Source organism: Coregonus lavaretus (genome assembly GCF_964263955.1).
Source record: "Coregonus lavaretus genome assembly, chromosome: 19".
In the NCBI taxonomy this organism is placed as follows: domain Eukaryota; kingdom Metazoa; phylum Chordata; class Actinopteri; order Salmoniformes; family Salmonidae; genus Coregonus; species Coregonus lavaretus.
In genome coordinates this window covers 25,371,419-25,393,115 of record NC_140006.1, presented here as the reverse complement: position 1 = coordinate 25,393,115, position 21,697 = coordinate 25,371,419, and the positions used below count along the sequence as shown (strand labels likewise).

General features: G+C 44.3%; 2 protein-coding genes across 2 annotated transcripts in view; one reads left to right on the top strand and one right to left on the bottom strand.

Annotated features, from left to right (window-relative positions):
- Window positions 1–21,697, top strand: part of LOC311146253 (sickle tail protein-like) — a gene marked incomplete at both ends in the record, with an annotated part of 66,279 nt that overhangs the window by 19,879 nt on the left and 24,703 nt on the right. Inside the window, 4 exons of the mRNA XM_084182754.1 lie at window positions 11,950–12,236; window positions 19,817–20,012; window positions 20,240–20,438; window positions 21,124–21,220. Coding sequence (XP_084038880.1) covers window positions 11,950–12,236; window positions 19,817–20,012; window positions 20,240–20,438; window positions 21,124–21,220 — 779 coding nt within the window. The remainder of the gene's footprint in view (window positions 1–11,949; window positions 12,237–19,816; window positions 20,013–20,239; window positions 20,439–21,123; window positions 21,221–21,697) is intronic.
- On the bottom strand, window positions 3,276–4,587 carry LOC311146745 (zinc finger MYM-type protein 1-like). Its single transcript, XM_084183308.1, has 2 exons — window positions 4,503–4,587; window positions 3,276–4,310 (listed from the first exon to the last, which is right to left on the bottom strand). The coding sequence occupies exons 1-2, from the start codon at window positions 4,539–4,541 to the stop codon at window positions 3,783–3,785; spliced, it is 567 nt and encodes a 188-aa protein (XP_084039434.1). The 5' UTR covers window positions 4,542–4,587; the 3' UTR covers window positions 3,276–3,782.

Here is a 21,697-nt window from a genome sequence, read left to right as displayed (position 1 = left end):
AGGAGAGGACTGAGCATGCACACTTGTGGGGCCTCTGTGTTGAGGATCAGCATGGCGGATGTGTTGTTACCTACCCTTACCACCTGGGCGCGGCCCTTCAGGAAGTCCAGGATCCAGTTGCAGAGGGAGGTGTTTAGTCCCAGTGTCCTTACCTTGGTGATGAGCTTTGAGGGCACTATGGTGTTGAACGCTGAGCTGTAGTCAATGAATAGCATTCTCACATAGGTGTTCCTTTTGTCCAGATGTGAAAGGGCAGTGTGGAGTGCAATAGAGATTGCATCATCTGTGGATCTGTTGGGGCGGTATACAAATTGGAGTGGGTCTTGGGTTTCTGGGATAATGGTGTTGATGTGAGCCATGACCAGCCTTTCAAAGCACTTCATGGCTACAGACGTGAGTGCTACGGGTCGGTAGCCATTTAGGCAGGTTACCTTAGTGTTCTTGGGCACAGGGACTATGGTGGTCTGCTTGAACCATGTTGGTATTACAGACTCAGACAGGGAGAGGTTGAAAATGTCAGTGAATACACTTGCCAGTTGGTCAGCGCATGCTCGGAGTACACGTCCTGGTAATCCATCTGGCCCTGCGGCCTTGTGAACGTTGACCTGTTTAAAGGTCTTACTCACATTGGCTACAGAGAGCGTGATCACACAGTCGTCCAGAACAGCTGATGCTCTCATGCATGTTTCAGTGTTACTTGCCTCGAAGCAAGCATAGAAGTAATTTAGCTCATCTGGTAGGCTCGTGTCACTGGGCAGCTTGCGGCTGTGCTTCCCTTTGTAGTCTGTAATACTTTGCAAGTCCTGCCACATCCGACGAGCATCAGAACCGTGTAGTACGATTCGATCTTAGTCCTGTATTGACGCTTTGCCTGTTTGATGGTTCGTCGGAGGGCATAGCGGGATTTATTATAAACTTCCGGGTTAGAGTCCCGCTCCTTGAAAGAGGCAGCTCTACCCTTTAGCTCAGTGCGGATGTTGCCTCTAATCCTTGTCTTCTGGTTGGGGTATGTACGTACGGTCACTGTGGGGATGACGTCCTCGATGCACTTATTGATGAAGCCAGTGATTGATGTGGTGTACTCCTCAATGCCATCGGAAGAATCCCAGAACATATTCCAGTCTGTGCTATCAAAACAGTCCTTTAGCTTAGCATCTGCTTCATCTGACCACTTTTTTATTGACCGAGTCACTGGTGCGTCCTGCTTTAGTTTTTGCTTGTAAGCAGGAATCAGGAGGATATAATTATGGTCAGATTTGCCAAATGGAGGGCGAGGGAGAGCTTTGTACGCGTGTCTGTGTGTGGAGTAAAGGTGGTCTAGGTTTTCTTTTCCCTCTGGTTGCACATTTAACATACTGGTAGAAATGAGGTAAAACAGATTTAAGTCCCCGGCCACTAGGAGCGCCGCCTCTGGATGAGCGTTTCCTGTTTGCTTATGGCCGTATTCAGGTAATTGAGTGTGGTCTTAGTGCCAGCATCTGTTTGTGGTGGTAAATAGACAGCTACGAAGAATATAGATGAAAACTCTCTTGGTAGATAGAGTATCTCATGATAAGCTGTAGACAACACTATCTCAAGCGAGCAAAACCTCGAGACTTCCTTAGATATCGTGCACCAGATGTTGTTTACAAATATACATAGACCGCCACCCCTTGTCTTACCAGAGGCTGCTGTTCTATCCTGCCGATACAGTGTATAACCCGCCAGCTGTATGTTATTCATGTCTTTGTTCAGCCACGACTCGGTGAAACATAAGATATTACAGTTTTTAATGTCCCGTTGGTAGGATATAAGTGCTTGTAGTTCGTTCACTTTATTATCAAGCGATTGTAAATTGGCCAATAGTAGTAGATGGCAAAGGCAGATTAGCCACTCGTCGCCGGCTCCATACCAGGCACCCCGATCTCCTTCCGCGATATCTCCTTTTCTTTCTACTGCAAATGACGGGGATGAGGGCCCTGTCGGGTGTCTGGAGCAAATCCCTCTAGTCCGACTAATTAAAGACAAATTATTCAAGGTGAGTAATCGCTTTTCTGATGTCCAGAAGCTCTTTTCGGTCATAAGAGACGGTAGCAGCAACATTATGTACAAAATAAGTTAGAAACAATGCAAAAAAACACACAAAATAGCACGGTTGGTTAAGAGTCCATAAAACGGCAGCCATCCCCTCCGGCGCCATTTTAGTCAGTTGTCTTGAAAGCACTGAAGTGTGAGATTTCCCAGTTCAGAGTTTCCAGTTGTTTTGAATGCGGCAGAACTCATGCTGGATTGACAGCATGGCCAATGTATTCAACCTTTTCTGGCCCATGGTGTTGCGTGTGAATGTTTATCCGTTTAAGCTTGGAAAAGAGACCCTTTCAGACAGATGTTTTAAATCCTTAAACCCAGACTTGGACCACACACCCTCTCCACTGAATAGCAGGCAGGGGAAGCAATATAGTGATTGCTTTGTGACCTTGTAGTTAGCCATTGATTCCTTCTAAACCCTTCATTGTTGAATTTGCGATTTCCGACTTGTTGCTGTTCACTGGACCTTATGATCACTCAGCTGCACAGCTGATGCCTGCTGGACTGTTCCTTTACACAGTACCCTGTCCTGTTTATCTGTTTAGCCTCAGACCAAACTTTCATCGCCATTACCAGTTGTTGTCTTAGCTATCTCGAATAACACCTGTGATTGCTTTATGCCTCTCTCCCATGTCAATATGCCTTGCCTATTGCTGTTCCAGTTAGTTCTTATTATACAATTTCACTGTAGAGCCCCAAGTCCCTCTCAAACTGCCTCAAATAGTTATTTGTTCCACCCCCCCATATACGCGGAGACCGGCTCAATCAGTGCCTCCAGTGATGCTATCTCTTTCATTGTTACCCAATGCTTAGGTTTACCTCCACTTTACTCATATCCTTCCATATCCTTGTCTGTACATAATGCCCTGAATCTATTCTACAACGCCCTGAAATCTGCACCCTTTATTCTCTGTACCCAACGCACTAGAAGGCCCTGCAGCCCCCAGTATCACTCCTACTCCCCAGGAGCTATCATTTGTTGACTTCTGTAAACGTAAAAGCATTGGTTTTTTGCATGTTAACATCAGAAGCCTCCTCCCTAATTTGAGTTATTCACTGCGTTAGCACACTCCGCCAACCCTGATGTTCTAGCAGTGTCTGAATCAGTGGCGGCTGGTGAAAAATATTCTCGGTGGGGCTGTGCCATACTTTTTTTTTCCTGTAACCATCGCGATATATTTTAACACAAACTGCAGGACAGCAGTGCTCAGTGAAACATTCAGTAATTATTTAATGCCAATATTAAAAAGTTGAGGCATTCTTACACAAAAACATATTACACAAACCCAAGCCTTTCATTTGCATTTAAAGTGAACTTTTCACCATTGGTAGTAAACAGGCAACGCAACAGGCATGCTGTCAGAACAGAGTGGAAAGTGGACAATAACATGAAATTATTATAAAGTTTATAGGAAATCTTACACTGTATAAAAGGATGTATAATATAGAAATGGATATCAAGTGGATGAACTCAAACCTTTGACTGGAAGAATAGCATACAGTATTTTATGATCATACTAAATGTGACTAATTGTTAATGTGCTCCAGAACTGCAACAATTAATTGATACAAAACAACATATATACAGTAATATTAGCAAAGACACTATTAAGACTTTCTAGAGTACCATATATAACTGGATTTTTTATGCTAAGGTCAACTATATACAAAGAAACATGCGGCCAGAGCTGCTCTGTGTGTGTGTGTCTGTCATCTTATTTGTACAGGAATTTTGCCCGTCTGTCCTTCTGAGTGGCAAACCTCTCAATGACCCTTTGATTAAAGTCAGGAATGTCCCTGACAAGTTTCTTCTCCATGGAGAGCATGGCCAGAGCGTTCAGGCGATCCTGTGTCATGCTGTTTCTCAGGAAGGTCTTGATCCTTTTCAGTGTAGAGAAGCACCTTTCTGACTCAGCAGTTGTCATGGGTGTGGTGATGAGGATCTTGAGGAGGCTGGCAGTCTCTGTGAAAGTGCTCTGAAGGTTGTTCTCCATGAAGAACTGGTACAGGGGCACTGCACCACTACAAGCCTTGAACTCACTGTTCTCATAGATGAGGGACAGTTCGGTTTTGAGCTTGGCCTTGTTCAACATGGGGTACGCCTCCACGGTTGTTTCAAGCGCTGTATCGGGGAACTTCACACTGTGTTGTGGGAACAACTCTCCGTGCAATAGTGTTGCGCTGATGAGGTGCTGGGTGAAGGAGAACCTCTCTTTGGCATGACTCAGGATGGTATCACATACCTGTAAAAGATACATCATCAGCTTTAATTTGCAATTAAGCTATTTTGATGCAAGTGATCCTGACTGACACATGCCTATGTCCAACTCAAGTATATGATTACCAAGGTGCTGATTGTTCAGGGTTTTGGCTACATACTACCAGGCCTGAAAAAAGTTCTAGGGGGAAACACTGACAATTACATCACAACTTACCTCTATAGCCAACCTCTGTTGTTCTCCTGGTCCCAGCATCCTCCGTCGCTTGATGGGCTGTTGCTGCTCGTCAGATGCGCTGTCCCCACACAAAGAGGGAATTGAGGCCCTGGGTCCAAAAAATAAAGTTTAATTTGATAACTTGCAATCAGACTTCTTAACTCACTGTAATTCCCCCTCAACACACAACCAGTGACTTTTATATATATATATATATATATATATATATATATATATATATATAGACAGACAGACAGACAGACAGACAGACAGATAGTGTGTATATACACACAAACTATGTCTAGTAACTGCTTTTAACCTGTGATGTACATAATTAACTGATGTTATTACGTTTTAAAGCCTTTTTCTATTACATTTGTGAGAGGGATGCAACATCATTTTGTTCTGCTGTGCACTTAGCAATAAAGTTAATCTTCAATAACAACTAGGCCTCTTCTAGAAATTGACCTGGTGGACACCTGAATAATTATTACAAACTGTGTAGTACTTTCCTGCATTATTATCAACGTCTGATTGTGTCTTCTCTTTCCTTTTAAAATACTAAAACAAATATAATTGTGACGGCTCTATGATAATCACTCACTTTGATGACCAGACACATTTAGGCTTTTAAACTGTTGTAAGTGAACTATTCATCTTTCTAACAACATCTTTATCAGCCAATAGTAAATATAGTTATTTACCTGATTGTTAGCATGCTGTCTGTGAATCTCTGGACAAGTGCTTTAATGAAGACAGGGTCGATGTTCCTCTTCTGCAGCTGGCTGAAAAGCATGTCCACATTTGGCATGATCTTGTGGAACAGTGCCAGGAAAAAACAGAAAGCCTCGTCTTCGAGCATCCTCACAAAGCCCCCCGCCTCTCTGACACTCGGGCATCAAAGTTCCCAGAGTCTCTGATGGTCTGGAAACACGTTAGGAGGTCATCCCTGTACTCGTACACAGTGTTTACAGCGCGACTGTGGAAGTTCCACCGTGTTGTAGAGGCTCTGGGGAGTCTATGCGCAACCACTTCGTCAAGCACGGTGGTTCGCTTGGGAGACCTGGAGAAGAAAGCAGAAAATCCTGCAAGGTCGGAAAAGAAAGTGCCGATCCTGGGGATGCGTGAAGTAGCCTGCTGCATGATGAGGTTCAGCTGATGTGCATAGCAGTGGACGTAGTGCGCATTTTCTTACACATCCACTATTTTACGCTGCACTCCGCCGGTGGCTCCCCTCATCACACTTGCTCCGTCGTAAGCCTGGGCAATAAGTTTGGCCTTTTGTCCATGTGAGAGTATGGTGCTGAGCCTCTCCAGCAGTGCTGTAGCGATGGTGTCGGCGGTTGCGTTCTCGATCAAAATGAACTCGAAAAAACGCTCTTGGACGTTACTTTTAGCATCGATGTAGCGTATCACAAGCACCAACTGGCAGTGGGTGGAAACGTCAGTCGTCTCGTCAGCTTGAATGGCGATAAAATCAACACTCTTTACTTCCTCCAGGATGTAATCCTTAAGCACTGACAGCATACAGTCCAACAGCTCGTTCTGTATCGTCTTTGACGTGCCCTTAAAAACGGTAGCTGTCTTCAGGTGCTCCTCCAGCACACTGTCGAGGGAGGCAACAAAATCCACTAAGCCCCGGAAAATGCCGGGGTTGTCCGAGGAGTCAGTCTCCTCGTGCCCACGCAAGGCCAACTCAAAAGCCCCACAGAACTTCACACAATCGATAATTTTGGATAGAATGTGCCTGTTTTTATCCACCTCCTCATTGTGTTTCCTCACCGCAATCCTGTGGCCGTCATCCAGCTGCGTAGCAATGTTCACCCTTCCTAATACAGCTAGCTTTACAGAGTTGTCCATGTGTGCCCTGGTGTTCTCATGTTTCTTTACCTTCTCTGACAGGTGCTTCATATCCCTCACTCCGGTACCTGTCCATGCTGAATCTGACCCCGTCGTTTTAAAAAGCAAGCACGGAAAGCAAAATAAAGCATTAGCATCAGTGCACCCAGCTAGCCAAGCCTTCCTGGTGTACCAGCTACGGGAGAAGCCGCGCATATACTGCTTCCCTTTCTCACTAGCCTGCTGTCTGATTGAGAGGTCAGGTTGATCTGGGCCCAGCTCTTTCACCCGAACTTTCTCTGACAAAGTTCTCCTCTCAAACGGATCTTGGAGGAGAGATTTCACCGAGTTAGGGTTGGGTCTTGGAGGAGTAATGTTTGCGCTCGCCATTGTCGTCTAGTAAAAATGGCGCCACTGGAGCCCGGTCCTTATTTTATCAGGGGCGAGCTTGGGGCGATAAAATAATCGCCCTCCTTGGATTCGATTTAAGATCGCTGATTGGCTACATTTTATGTCATACATTCATATCTTAAATTAGCAATTGGCTTAACTGCTACGTAGACCCGCCTCTTCGGGGCACTTTCTGTATCGCCCAGAGCTGACGAGGCGTTTGACAGGCAGAGGAAAGGTTGCGAATATGATTTTCTATCATATCTTACACATATTACTGTGTGCATTCCATATTTCAAACACACAAATATTGACATACTGATGTTTTTATTATTATTATTATTATTTTTATTTATTTTTTATTTTATTTTTTAAAATAATTTTATTTAAGGGGGCGGCGCCCTAGCGCCCTCTATCGGCCAGCCGCCACTGTGTGAACCTCTGGACAAGTGCTTTAATGAAGACAGGGTCGATGTTCCTCTTCTGCAGCTGGCTGAAAAGCATGTCCACATTTGGCATGATCTTGTGGAACAGTGCCAGGAAAAAACAGAAAGCCTCGTCTTCGAGCATCCTCACAAAGCCCCCCGCCTCTCTGACACTCGGGCATCAAAGTTCCCAGAGTCTCTGATGGTCTGGAAACACGTTAGGAGGTCATCCCTGTACTCGTACACAGTGTTTACAGCGCGACTGTGGAAGTTCCACCGTGTTGTAGAGGCTCTGGGGAGTCTATGCGCAACCACTTCGTCAAGCACGGTGGTTCGCTTGGGAGACCTGGAGAAGAAAGCAGAAAATCCTGCAAGGTCGGAAAAGAAAGTGCCGATCCTGGGGATGCGTGAAGTAGCCTGCTGCATGATGAGGTTCAGCTGATGTGCATAGCAGTGGACGTAGTGCGCATTTTCGTACACATCCACTATTTTACGCTGCACTCCGCCGGTGGCTCCCCTCATCACACTTGCTCCGTCGTAAGCCTGGGCAATAAGTTTGGCCTTTTGTCCATGTGAGAGTATGGTGCTGAGCCTCTCCAGCAGCGCTGTAGCGATGGTGTCGGCGGTTGCGTTCTCGATCAAAATGAACTCGAAAAAACGCTCTTGGACGTTACTTTTAGCATCGATGTAGCGTATCACAAGCACCAACTGGCAGTGGGTGGAAACGTCAGTCGTCTCGTCAGCTTGAATGGCGATAAAATCAGCACTCTTTACTTCCTCCAGGATGTAATCCTTAAGCACTGACAGCATACAGTCCAACAGCTCGTTCTGTATCGTCTTTGACGTGCCCTTAAAAACGGTAGCTGTCTTCAGGTGCTCCTCCAGCACACTGTCGAGGGAGGCAACAAAATCCACTAAGCCCCGGAAAATGCCGGGGTTGTCCGAGGAGTCAGTCTCCTCGTGCCCACGCAAGGCCAACTCAAAAGCCCCACAGAACTTCACACAATCTATAATTTTGGATAGAATGTGCCTGTTTTTATCCACCTCCTCATTGTGTTTCCTCACCGCAATCCTGTGGCCGTCATCCAGCTGCGTAGCAATGTTCACCCTTCCTAATACAGCTAGCTTTACAGAGTTGTCCATGTGTGCCCTGGTGTTCTCATGTTTCTTTACCTTCTCTGACAGGTGCTTCATATCCCTCACTCCGGTACCTGTCCATGCTGAATCTGACCCCGTCGTTTTAAAAAGCAAGCACGGAAAGCAAAATAAAGCATTAGCATCAGTGCACCCAGCTAGCCAAGCCTTCCTGGTGTACCAGCTACGGGAGAAGCCGCGCATATACTGCTTCCCTTTCTCGCTAGCCTGCTGTCTGGTTGAGAGGTCAGGTTGATCTGGGCCCAGCTCTTTCACCCGAACTTTCTCTGACAAAGTTCTCCTCTCAAACGGATCTTGGAGGAGAGATTTCACCGAGTTAGGGTTGGGTCTTGGAGGAGTAACGTTTGCGCTCGCCATTGTCGTCTAGTAAAAATGGCGCCACTGGAGCCCGGTCCTTATTTTATCAGGGGCGAGCTTGGGGCGATAAAATAATCGCCCTCCTTGGATTCGATTTAAGATCGCTGATTGGCTACATTTTATGTCATACATTCATATCTTAAATTAGCAATTGGCTTAACTGCTACGTAGACCCGCCTCCTCGGGGCACTTTCTGTATCGCCCAGAGCTGACGAGGCGTTTGACAGGCAGAGGAAAGGTTGCGAATATGATTTTCTATCATATCTTACACATATTACTGTGTGCATTCCATATTTCAAACACACAAATATTGACATACTGATGTTTTTATTATTATTATTATTATTTTTATTTATTTTATTTTTTATTTTTTTAAATAATTTTATTTAAGGGGGCGGCGCCCTAGCGCCCTCTATCGGCCAGCCGCCACTGGTCTGAATCCTGGCTTAGGAAGGCCACCAACTACAACATCTTCCATCTAGATAGAACTGCCAAAGGGGTGGAGTTGCAATCTACTGTAGAGATAGCCTGCAGAGCTCTATCATAATATCTAGGTCTGTGCCCAAACAGTTTGAGCTCCTAGTTCTAAAAATCCACCTTTCCAGAAAGTCTCTCACTGTTGCCGCTTGCTACAGACCCCCCTCAGCCCCGAGCTGTGCCCTGGACACCATATGTGAATTGATTGCCCCCCATCTATCCTCAGAGTTCGTATTGGTGACCTAAACTTGGATGTGCTTAACACCCCGGCCATCCTACAATCCAAACTAGATGCCCTCAATCTCACACAAATTATCATGGAACCTACCAGGTACAAACCTAAATCCGTAAACATGGGCACCCTTATAGATATCATCCTGACTAACTTACCCTCTAAATACACCTCCGCTGTCTTCAACCAGGATCTCAGCGATCGCTGCCTTATTGCCTGCGTCCGTAACGGGTCCGCGGTCAAACGACCACCCCTCATCACTGTCAAACGCTCCCTAAAACACTTTAGTGAGCAGGCCTTCCTAATTGACCTGGCCCAGGTATCCTGGATGGATATCGATCTCATTCAGTCAGTAGAGGATGCCTGGTTGTTCTTTAAAAGTGCTTTCCTCTCAATCTTAAATAAGCATGCCCCATTCAAAAAATTCAGAACTAAGAACAGATATAGCCCCAGACTTGACAGCCCTTGACCAGCACAAAAACATCCTGTGGCATACTGCATTAGCATCGAATAGCCCCCACGATATGCATCTTTTCAGGGAAGTTAGGAACCAATATACACAAGCAGTTAGGAAAGCAAAGGCTAGCTTTTTCAAACAGAAATGTGCATCCTGTAGCACTAACTCCAAAAAGTTTTGGGACACTGTAAAGTCCATGGAGAATAAGAGCACCTCCTCCCAGCTGCCCACTGCACTGAGGCTAGGAAACACTATCACCACCGATAAATCTACAATAATTGAGTATTTCAACAAGCATTTTGCTACGGCTGGCCATGCTTTCCACCTGGCTACCACTACCCCGGTCACCAGCTCTGCACCCTCTGCTGCAACTTGTTCTCAACTGGCTTACCTGGTTAAATAAATGTGAAATAAAAAATTTAAAAAATAAAGATTGTTGTGTAATGTTTATGTCCACTGATACATTTTATTTATTTATCTTCATATGACAAGGATTGAAAATGATTTGCCAGTAGATTGTCGATGTCATTCATGACAATGACTGCTTGCCTAGCTTGGTAGCTAAGATTGTGAAAGTATGATGTTGACATGATCAGTCCAATCAAAGCTATGGTAAATATAACGTGATTTAAGGTAATTTTATCTGTGGCCAATGACTTTGAGCCATCTTGGACAGGCACTTCTAATGTAAATCTATGGCAGCACCCAAGGCGGCTTTAACTGCCTAACTCGCCCTGTAGATTCTGCGGTGACGTATTGTCCCCATGAGTGACAGAACACTGAGCCAATCACGGCACAACTAGAGAAGATTACCAACGCCTCTGCTCTGTATTTTTGCTGGCTGCCCCTCCACCACAGAAAGCACTGAGCTAGGCTGAAACACCTGTATTTTGGAGTTGCCTTACTCAAGAAAGAGACCATGTTTGTATGTGGCTTTATTAACTCAAGGATTTTTTTTAACATTGTTTGGAAACTGATATGTGACACGAACTAATGCCAAAATAACATGCAAAACAGGCAACAAAAAATACGTTTTGCCCCACCTGCCCTGAATGATGGGTCGCCACTGCATGTTTGTTCTAATATGAAGCTCTGTACTCTGTGTACAGTAAGTACATACCACAACACAATCTTTTGATGAAAGCCCAAACATCTCCCCCAACAAGCCTACAGACAGTCTGACTCCAGACTAAATCAGCACTGAGTGATATAATGAATAAAGAGGATTAGAACTGCTCTCTCATTGGGTCTGCCTGTTTTGAGGTTCTAACCCTTCATATTCAAGATGCTTAGGTGATACCACCTTTTACGAAAGCAAACTCCATGGTGGCCTTATCATTCTTAAGCCATACATGGTCACATTTCTTATTTTTCTATCCACATTTCTGGATTCTGTATTTATAAAAATAAAAAATAAATCTGAGTTCAGAGTTGTGTGTTGTGCATCTTCAGGCTTCTTGCTGATGGAGTTAATTTAGGTAAATATATACATACCAATGCTGAAGCGGTGCGTACTGCATCTTTGAACGCAGCATACAGTGACAGTTAATGTTGCTTTTGTATTAGTGCGCTCGCGGCATGAATAAATGAACGTACTGAGTTTTGAACTCATGACCAGAGATGAGTGCAGCATAGTCTGTCACCAATATAATATTTTAGGACAAAACAACTTTCTGAAGGTTCATGAAACAGACAGCTATGATTGCTCATCACATTAAATACTGTTGTACACATGCATGGTCTTTGGATGTGTGCTTGTCATGATTAACAGTTAACACCCTCATCAAAATCAAATAAAGGTTTATTGGTTGGTTACACAGATTTGCAGGTGTTATAGCAGGTGCAGAGAAATGCTTATGTTACATAGCTCCAACAGTAGAATGGCTCGCAAATACAATACAAATACACAAATAATCAAAAACCTAAACAGGAAATCAAGAAATGACAGAATGAGTCCAATTAACAATCCAGGGGTAGATATATTAGTGAGCATGTGTCAGAATCTATGTAAGAGTGGTTGATGTTGTTTTTTAAATCACAACATATACGTGTTTGGTGTGTTTGAATCCAGATAACTTAATATTTCGTACCTCTTTATTTTTGTTTTACTAATAGAGTCAGGAAACAACAACCCAAGACTGTCATCACCTGAGGATTTAGAGCGCCTCCACAGACAGCAGAACCTAGAGAACCAGAACCACCACTCTGAGCCGCGCTCCCTTAGCACTGTCCCCAGGAGGTATACCATCGGAGGGCAAGGGCCCCGCTGCGCCAGGGACCCCCTGACCGTGCAGCACGCTGACATAGAGAGGAAGAAAGAGGCGTTCCTGGAGCACTTGAAGCAGAGGTATCCTCACCATGCTGCTGTCATCATGGGCCATCAGGACCACCTCAGAGACCATGTAAGTGAAACAATTTTTAAATAATTTGTTGGTTCTAATTTCCCTCCATAATGGGATGCTATACACTTGTAGGTTGGTGTTGTTATTGTAATGGTGTGAGTAGAATTTAAATAATGTAGAACTGAAAGTATTGGCAATTAAATTCGATAGATGCTATTTCATCAATACATTCAATATATGAATTCAATACTATGGTGTCATGTCGGGTGTGCCTGGCCTGGAAAATAGCCTAATGTAAATCATGGAAATAGAGAAGTCAATAAACATTGTCAGTAAAACAGCATTAAGAATGGAAAAACGTCAGGATTAGCCTATGGTCCAGCCTACCTGAAATAGCAGTCGCTCTGTCTGTATGCATAGCCTTTGCGGCGTCAGAGGGGAGGTGCCGTGCGCGCGCTTATAATAGAAGTGTGGACATGCACTCGCCCATGTAGTAAAAACAAACTTTGACTGTTCTGCAAGTTTGACAGGTAAGTCCAGAACAGCATTTGGGCCACACCTGATGTCGCTTCAAGTTCAAGGAGAGCACATTTTACCAGCGAACGCCGTCTTGTTGTAGTCATTGCGAAAGAAGCCTCCTGTTTTGTTCGGAATTGAGTAGAAGGGCGCATCGCACGCACCGCTCACATTGAGCCATTTAAAATCAGCGTCGGAATTTTAAAGATGGATTTTATCGTTTCGGATTGAGGCTTTGATGTTTACGGGCTTTGATATTTACGTTCAGGTAATCATTGAAAGTACATAAGACTACTTTACCTACTTTACCCCCAGTTGTGCAGTTACAGTAGGTATAGTGCAGATGTTGGTGGTTTGCAGATAAAGGCTAGTGATAACTTGTTGGTGGTTTGCAGATAAACTTGTTCGATATGAGGAAAGCAGATACGCACAATAGCCTGCCCTACACACTTCCTAGTCAGAGTGTAGCCTATGTTACCAGTAGATCTATTATTTAGTTTTTTCCCCATTTCAATTTAGTCTAGTGCCTACACCCGAAGCACATCAATGTCTATTTACATTGATTTACATTTACATTACATTTATGTCATTTAGCAGACGCTCTTATCCAGAGCGACTTACAAATTGGTGCATTCAATTTATATGATAGCCAGTGGGACAACCACTATTTATTTAAAAAAATTGGTGGGGGGGGGGGGGGATAGAATAATTACTTTTATACTATTCCAGGTATTCCTTAAAGAGGTAGGGCTTCAAGTGTCTCCGGAAGGTGGTCAGTGACTCCGCTGTCCTGGCGTCGTGGGGGAGCTTGTTCCACCATTGGGGTGCCAGAGCAGCAAATAGCTTTGACTGGGCTGAGCGGGAACTGTGCTTCCGTAGAGGTAGGGGGGCTAGCAGGCCAGAGGTGGATGAACGTAGTGCCCTCGTTTGGGTGTAGGGTCTGATCAGAGCCTGAAGGTAAGGAGGTGCCGTTCCCCTCATAGCTTCGTAGGCAAGCACCATGGTCTTGTAGTAGATGCAAGCCTCAACTGGAAGCCAGTGGAGTGTGCAGAGGAGCGGGGTGACATGAGAGAACTTGGGAAGGTTGAACACCAGACGGGCTGCAGCGTTCTGGATAAGTTGTAGGGGTTTAATGGCAGGGATCCCAGCCAACAGCGAGTTGCAGTAATCCAGACGGGAGATGACAAGTGCCTGGATTAGGACCTGTGCCGCTTTCTGTGTAAGGTAGGGTCGTACTCTGCGAATGTTGTAGAGCATGAACCTGCAGGATCGGGTCACCGCTTTGATGTTAGCGGAGAACGACAGGGTGTTGTCCAGGGTCACGCCAAGGTTCTTTGCACTCTGGGAGGAGGACACAATGGAATTGTCAACCGTGATGGCGAGATCATAGAGCGGGCAGTCCTTCCCCGGGAGGAAGAGCAGCTCCGTCTTGCCGAGGTTCAGCTTGAGGTGGTGATCCGACATCCACACTGATACAGTGGGGAGAACAAGTATTTGATACACTGCTGATTTTGCAGGTTTTCCTACTTACAAAGCATGTAGAGGTCTGTAATTTTTATCATAGGTACACTTCAACTGTGAGAGACGGAATCTAAAACAAAAATCCAGAAAATGACATTGTATGATCTTTAAGTAATTAATTTGCATTTTATTGCATGACATAAGTATTTGATACATCAGAAAAGCAGAACTTAATATTTGGTACAGAAACCTTTGTTTGCAATTACAGAGATCATACGTTTCCTGTAGGTCTTGACCAGGTTTGCACACACTGCAGCAGGGATTTTGGCCCACACCTTCTCCAGATCCTTCAGGTTTCGGGGCTGTCGCTGGGCAATACGGACTTTCAGCTCCCTCCAAAGATTTTCTATTGGGTTCAGGCCTGGAGACTGGCTAGGCCACTCCAGGACCTTGAGATGCATCTTACGGAGCCACTCCTTAGTTGCCCTGACTGTGTGTTTCGGGTCGTTGTCATGCTGGAAGACCCAGCCACGACCCATCTTCAATGCTCTTACTGAGGGAAGGAGGTTGTTGGCCAAGATCTCGAGATACATGGCCCCATCCATCCTCCCCTCAATAAGGTGCAGTCGTCCTTTCCCCTTTGCAGAAAAGCATCCCCAAAGAATGATGTTTCCACCTCCATGCTTCACGGTTGGGATGGTGTTCTTGGGGTTGTACTCATCCTTCTTCTTCCTCCAAACACGGCGAGTGGAGTTTAGACCAAAAAGCTCTATTTTTGTCTCATCAGACCACATGACCTTCTCCCATTCCTCCTCTGGCTCATCCAGATGGTCATTGGCAAACTTCAGACGGGCCTGGACATGCGCTGGCTTGAGCAGGGGGACCTTGCGTGCGCTGCAGGATTTTAATCCATGACTGCGTAGTGTGTTACTAATGGTTTTCTTTGAGACTGTGGTCCCAGCTCTCTTCAGGTCATTGACCAGGTCCTACCGTGTAGTTCTGGGCTGATCCCCCACCTTCCTCATCATCATTGATGCCCCACGAGGTGAGATCTTGCATGGAGCCCCAGACCGAGGGTGATTGACCGTCATCTTGAACTTCTTCCATTTTCTAATAATTGCGCCAACAGTTGTTGCCTTCTCACCAAGCTGCTTGCCTATTGTCCTGTAGCCCATCACCGCCTTGTGCAGGTCTACAATTTTATCCCTGATGTCCTTACACAGCTCTCTGGTCTTGGCCATTGTGGAGAGGTTGGAGTCTGTTTGATTGAGTGTGTGGACAGGTGTCTTTTATACAGGTAACGAGTTCAAACAGGTGCAGTTAATACAGGTAATGAGTGGAGAACAGGAGGGCTTCTTAAAGAAAAACTAACAGGTCTGTGAGAGCTGGAATTCTTACTGGTTGGTAGGTGATCAAATACTTATGTCATGCAATAAAATGCAAATTAATTACTAAAAAATCATACAATTTGATTTTCTGGATTTTTGTTTTAGATTCCGTCTCTCACAGTTGAAGTGTACCTATGATAAAAATTACAGACCTCTACATGCTTTGTAAGTAGGAAAACCTGCAAAATCGGCAGTGTCAAATACTTGTTCTCCCCACTGTATGTCTGCCAGACATGTAGAGATGCGATTCGCCAACTGGTTATCAGAAGGGGGAAAGGAGAAAATGAATTGTGTGTCGTCTGCGTAGCAATGATAGGAGAGACCATGTGAGGATATGACAGAGCCAAGTGACATGGTGTATAGAGAGAATAGGAGAGGGCCTAGAACTGAGCCCTGGGGGACACCAGTGGTGAGAGCACATGGTGCGGAGACAGATTCTCACCACGCCACCTGGTAGGAGCGACCTGTCAGGTAGGACGCAATCCAAGAGTGAGCAGCGCCGGAGATGCCCAACTCGGAGAGGGTGGAGAGGAGGATCTGATGATTCACAGTATCAAAGGCAGCAGATAGGTCTAGAAGGATAAGAGCAACGGAGAGCCTGATTCTTAATGTTTTGTACACTCAGTGTATGTGTATATGTATAGAGTTGCTATAAAATGTGTACAATTGTTATAAAATGTTTCACTGTTTTGTAATGGAATGGTTTCAATGACTTTAGGAGCAGTGTAACCATAGCCCTCTTCTTATGTAGTGAAGTCCACATTGCTGTTGGAGTAAAATGCTCATCCACCCACCTGTTACCCAGTGTGATCATTCTAATGGTCTGCAATAAAAGGGAGGGGTTGACGATAAAACATTTGTCAATGTGTTCAAACACCTGGCATCTCACCAGATGGACCATGGTCTGGTCTCTCTGGTCTCTGCCCATGCATCTGCCAGCAATTAGAGGAGATCAAAGTGGGACATTTGAGCAAACTAATGCTTGGCCCCAGCTTTCATCCCTAGTGGGCTCACTGTGCTGTGTTCTCCCCTCACTTCACTATTAGTAACACCTTGAACAGTGACAGTGCTACCTTATGGTTGAGAGGTATGCAATTGTAGCTGGGGTCCATATTGGATAGATGGATTCAGTGGTTTTGGGGGCACACCTAGAAGTGTTTTTGTTCTAATAAATTCTTGACAGGCTGGGTCCATCTTGCTTTGAGAGGCTTGTAGCTGAACAAAGTGGAACTTTTGTTTTCACCCCTCAGAAATGGCAAGGTCCTTCTAGAGGGGACTTTTTGCAAGCTTTTGCTAATCAGATTGGTGAATCCCACTTTAGTGACGCTGGCTTAAACATTTAGTAGCTACAATGTGCTACGTTTACTTTGTTGCATTATTGTGCCAGCTTCAAACCGGAATCACAGTTGTAAGCACTATCACAATGTGAACTGTAATTACACTGTAGTTACACTGTACCTGTCTGTAAATATTATGTGTAGTACATGGTTTTATTCCCACTTACTAAACAATGGGACAGTCCTTTTTGTTTCATAGCCAAGTTAAAACTCCAGTGTAGGAGTCTGTAAAGTATTGGACTTGTAGGTGCCTTAAACTCCAGCACAGGTAGATTCTCTAGCTGGCCTAATCTTCAAACGCATTATAAGCACAAATATGCTGAACATATTTTCTTCAAGATGAAGTAAATTTATTGGGAAAGAATAACCAGATGTAACCAGTATGTTTTCTAACCAGTAGCCACACTTGAAGTTATCAGAGGCCTTTCAGAGTACATTTGAATAACTAAACAAATTATTTGCTCTGAGCTCAAATTTGCTCTCATGTTTTACTATTAGTGGTAAGACCTTGCCATTATGGGACAGAAAGGAGAGACCAATACTATGTTGATAGAGAATAAACATGAGGCAAAATGTACGTAGTGTTATTCCATGTTCATTGTTCTTATGGTAATGTGGATATCTTTACTGGATATCTTTATGAGTATAGAGATAACAAACCGTGTCAAAAAAGACATGTTCAAACAAGGCTTATGTTGACAAAGACATAGAATAGTTGTGTTGTAGATGCAGAGTTGAACCGAATCTGAGTAAACATTGAAACAAAGCATGTGTACTAATACTAGGCTATACTGTATACAGTGCTGTGAAAAATTATTTTCCCCCTTTCTGATTATCTCTATTTGTGCATATTGTTGACACTGAATGTTATCAGATCTTCAACCAAAACCTAATATTAGATAAAGGGAACCTGAGTGACCAAATAACACAAAAATGTGATACTTATTTCATTTATTTAATAAACAAAGTTAAGCAACACCCAATGCCCCTGTGTGAAAAAGTATTTGCCCCCTTACACTCAATAACTGGTTGTAATGACTGCAACCAAACGCTTCCTGTAGTTGTTGATCAGTCTCTCAAATTGCTGTGGAGGAATGTTGGCCCACTCCTCCATGCAGATCTGCTTTAACTCAGCAACGTTTGTGGGTTTTCGAGCATGAACTGCTCGTTTCAGGTCCTGCCACAACATCTCAACCGGGTTTAGGTCTGGACTTTGTCTAGGCCATTAAAAAACTTTACATTTGTTGCTTTTCAGCCATTCTGATGTAGACTTGCTTTTGTGTTTTGGACCATTGTCTTGCTGCATGACCCAGCTGCGCTTTAGCTTCAGCTCACGGACGGATGGCCTGACATTCTCCTGTAGAATTCTCTGATACAGAGCAGAATTCATGGTTCCTTCAATGATGGCAAGTCGTCCAGGTCCTGAGGCAGCAAAGCATCACAATACCACCACTATGCTTGACCGTTGGTATTAGGTTCTTACTGTGGAATGCAGTGTTAGGTTATCGCCAGACTTGGCGGGACCCAAAATTCCACTTTTGACTCATCTGTCCATAGAACATTCTTCCAGGAGTGTTGACGACCATTCAGGTGCTTCCAGGTGCTTTTTTACAAACTTGAGTCTACTTTTTGAATGGCATGGGTCCTGTTATGTCGGGTGAAAACCAAACACTGCATTCCACAGTAAGAACCTCATACCAACAGTCAAGCATGGTGGTGGTATTGTGATGGTTTGGGGATGCTTTGCTGCCTCAGGACCTGAACAAATTCTGCTCGGTATCAGATAATTTAAAAGGAGAATGTCAGGCCATCCGTCTGTGAACTGAAGCTGAAGTGCAACTGGGTCATGGATGAAAAGCAACAAATGTAAAGTTTTGGAATGGCCTAGTCAAAGTCCAGACCTAAACCCGATTGAGATGTTGTGGCGGGACCTGAAACGAGCAGTTCATGCTCGAAAACCCCAAAATGTCACTGAGTTAAAGCACATCTGCATGGAAGAGTGGGCCAAAATTCCTCCACAGTGATGTGAGAGACTGATCAACAACTACAGGAAGCGTTTGGTTGCAGTCATTGCAGCTAAAGGTGGCACAACCAGTTATTGAGTATAACGGGGCAATTACTTTTTCACACAGGGGCATTGGGTGTTGCATAACTTTGTTAATTAAATAAATGAAATAAGTATAATATTATTTTGTTATTTGGAAACTCCGGTTCCCTTTATCTAATATTAGGTTTTGGTTGAAGATCTGAAACATTCAGTGTAAAAAAAAAAAGACAATCAGAAAGGGGGCAAATAATTTTTAATGGCACTGTATGTAGATTTCATATATTCAACTTATTTCCTGTGCATCAAATAATGTAATGATAATTATGCTAGTCAAAGTGAAGTGGACAGGGCACTCTGATCCATAGAGCTGCCTGAGGTGGTTATTCACCAGTGTGTCACCATAGCCCAGTCAGTGCCAAGCTTAAAATGTAAATGCAGTGAGTGACTCAGTGTGTGTGTGTGTTTGTGTCAGGTTGCAGATGTCCCCAAAAGTCCCCCTACAGACGCAGGATGCATCAGGGACACATTCACATCACACGTGATTGATTGTGCACAAAATGGTAGCAAAATCATCTGGTTTTGTTTTCATTTTGAAGGGTTGTTGGTGGCTTATGATGAACTCAATCAGGTCCCTTCTTTTGGAGACATGAAACATATGGGTCATTGCCAAACACACAGAACCAGTCCATTATATCAGTTTTTTTTTGCGAGAATGACACATTTGTATTGACTTAAAGACTATTACTGTGTGCGTGTGTGCATGTTTCACAGTCATGCAGTGGAAGTAGATGTTACTTAAGGTTGAATACACCGCATCCATGACTACAGGACTTTAGTGAGCGTGTGTTGGTGACAGTTTCTAAATTTTTGTCTCTCCTTCTGCCTATCTAGATTAGGAGCCCCCAGCACTCTGCCAGCCTCCCACCCAGTGTAGGGGAGCAGCTGGAGCACCTCTCTGTGGCCTCTCTGGAGTCTCTGGAGACCATGTCGGAAGGAGACGGCCCTTCTGCCTTCACCCGGGGCTGCCGGGAACGGTCCAGCCTGCCGGTGGTCCACTCTGCCTACCAGACCAGGGACAGATCACTAGGTAGGTACTATGGAGCTGTCAGGGGTTTTCTTTCTTGCATGCTCTGTGTCACACAGGCTCTAAGTGTGTGATCACATGCCTTCTCTATCACTCAAGTTCTCACACGATCTCTCTCCTTGAGCACTCACACGTTTTCTCTTTCACTCCCTGTCGCTGTCCCCTCTCTTTCTCTCTCTCTCTGTACTGGTGTTGTTACAAACAAGTGTCCTCCTCCTACACCTCTCCAGGTGTGCTCTACCTGCAGTATGCAGAGGAGACCAAGCAGATCCAGATGCCCAATGAACTCACTAGTGGAGACACCATCCGGGCTCTGTTTGTGAGTGCCTTCCCCCAGCAGCTCACCATGAAGATGCTGGAGTCTCCCAGTGTGGCTGTCTACATCAAGGATGACACAAGAAACATGTACTACGAGCTAACTGATGTTAGGTGAGTTCATCTAGCTACATTTGTGACTTTACTTCCTGTTGTGCTTTTTTTAATGACTTTTCCCCTCCAATAAGCATGTTATGCTAGTCTATAGTGCAATACTGTACAAGATTACAGGGTACAGTAATATGATACTACCTAATGCTACGGTATGCTGGGGTTGGGCAAAAAAGGGATTGTCAAGCTTTGTGTACAGCACCATGTATACTACTATATAGTAATACAAGTATAACACTGCTTTGTGTTTTCTAAATCCAGATTTTCTCAATAAATTATGTCTCATCTATGCTGTTAAAGCAATCCATCTTTTAGTATGGATCTTCAAATTACAGGGGAGGCTTGCAAGTCATTTTGTCTCTACTTTGGCATTTCAGTGTCCAAAGTGTCACATTAATAATACTCCACCTCCTGCTCTTTCAGTTTAGGCAGGGAGGCATTAAATGTGGTATTGTTGAGGCAACAAGAGAGGAGGCCCATGTCTGAGCGTGTGCTGCTGATAACAGGGTGTCTGTCTTAACCACACCCTAATATGCACAGACACTCCTCTACAGTAGACTGATGAATATAGTACCGGGAGGGTTTCCAATTATACAGTGGAGTGGAGTTCACTGTTATGCTGTTAGATGTCGACAACCTGTGTTTACTTCAACCAGTGTAACTTTGGACATGTTTGTCTTCTTTCCAGAAATATCACACCTCACTGCTGTCTGAAGGTGTACCACAAAGACCCTGCACACGCCTTCAATCGCAGCAACACAAGGCCCAACAATGCTGACGGCAGGGTGAGTGAAGCCTGAGCCCGCATGGCAACACGGCCAAGCACACAAACTCCCTTAAGTCCCCTAAATCTAGTTGTCTAGTGCAATACCTTTGACATCAAGGAAGCTTCCGCTCCTAAATCCCTAACCAGGGGCCAGTGGTGGAAAAAGTACCCAATTGTCATACTTTAGTAAAAGTAAAGATACCTTAATAGAAAATGACTCAAGTAAAAGTAAAAGTCAACTAGTAAAATACTACTTGAGTAAAAGTCAAAAAATATTGGTTTTAAATATTCTTAAGTATCAAAAGTAAATATAATTGCTAAAATATACTTAAGTATCAAAAGTAAAAAATATAAATCATTTCAAATTCCTTATATTAAGCAAATCAGATGGCACCATTTTCTTTTTTTAAATGTATGGATAGCCAGAGGGGACACTCCAACACTCAGACATCATTTACAAACGAAGCGTGTGTTTAAACACACGCAGAGGTAGTAG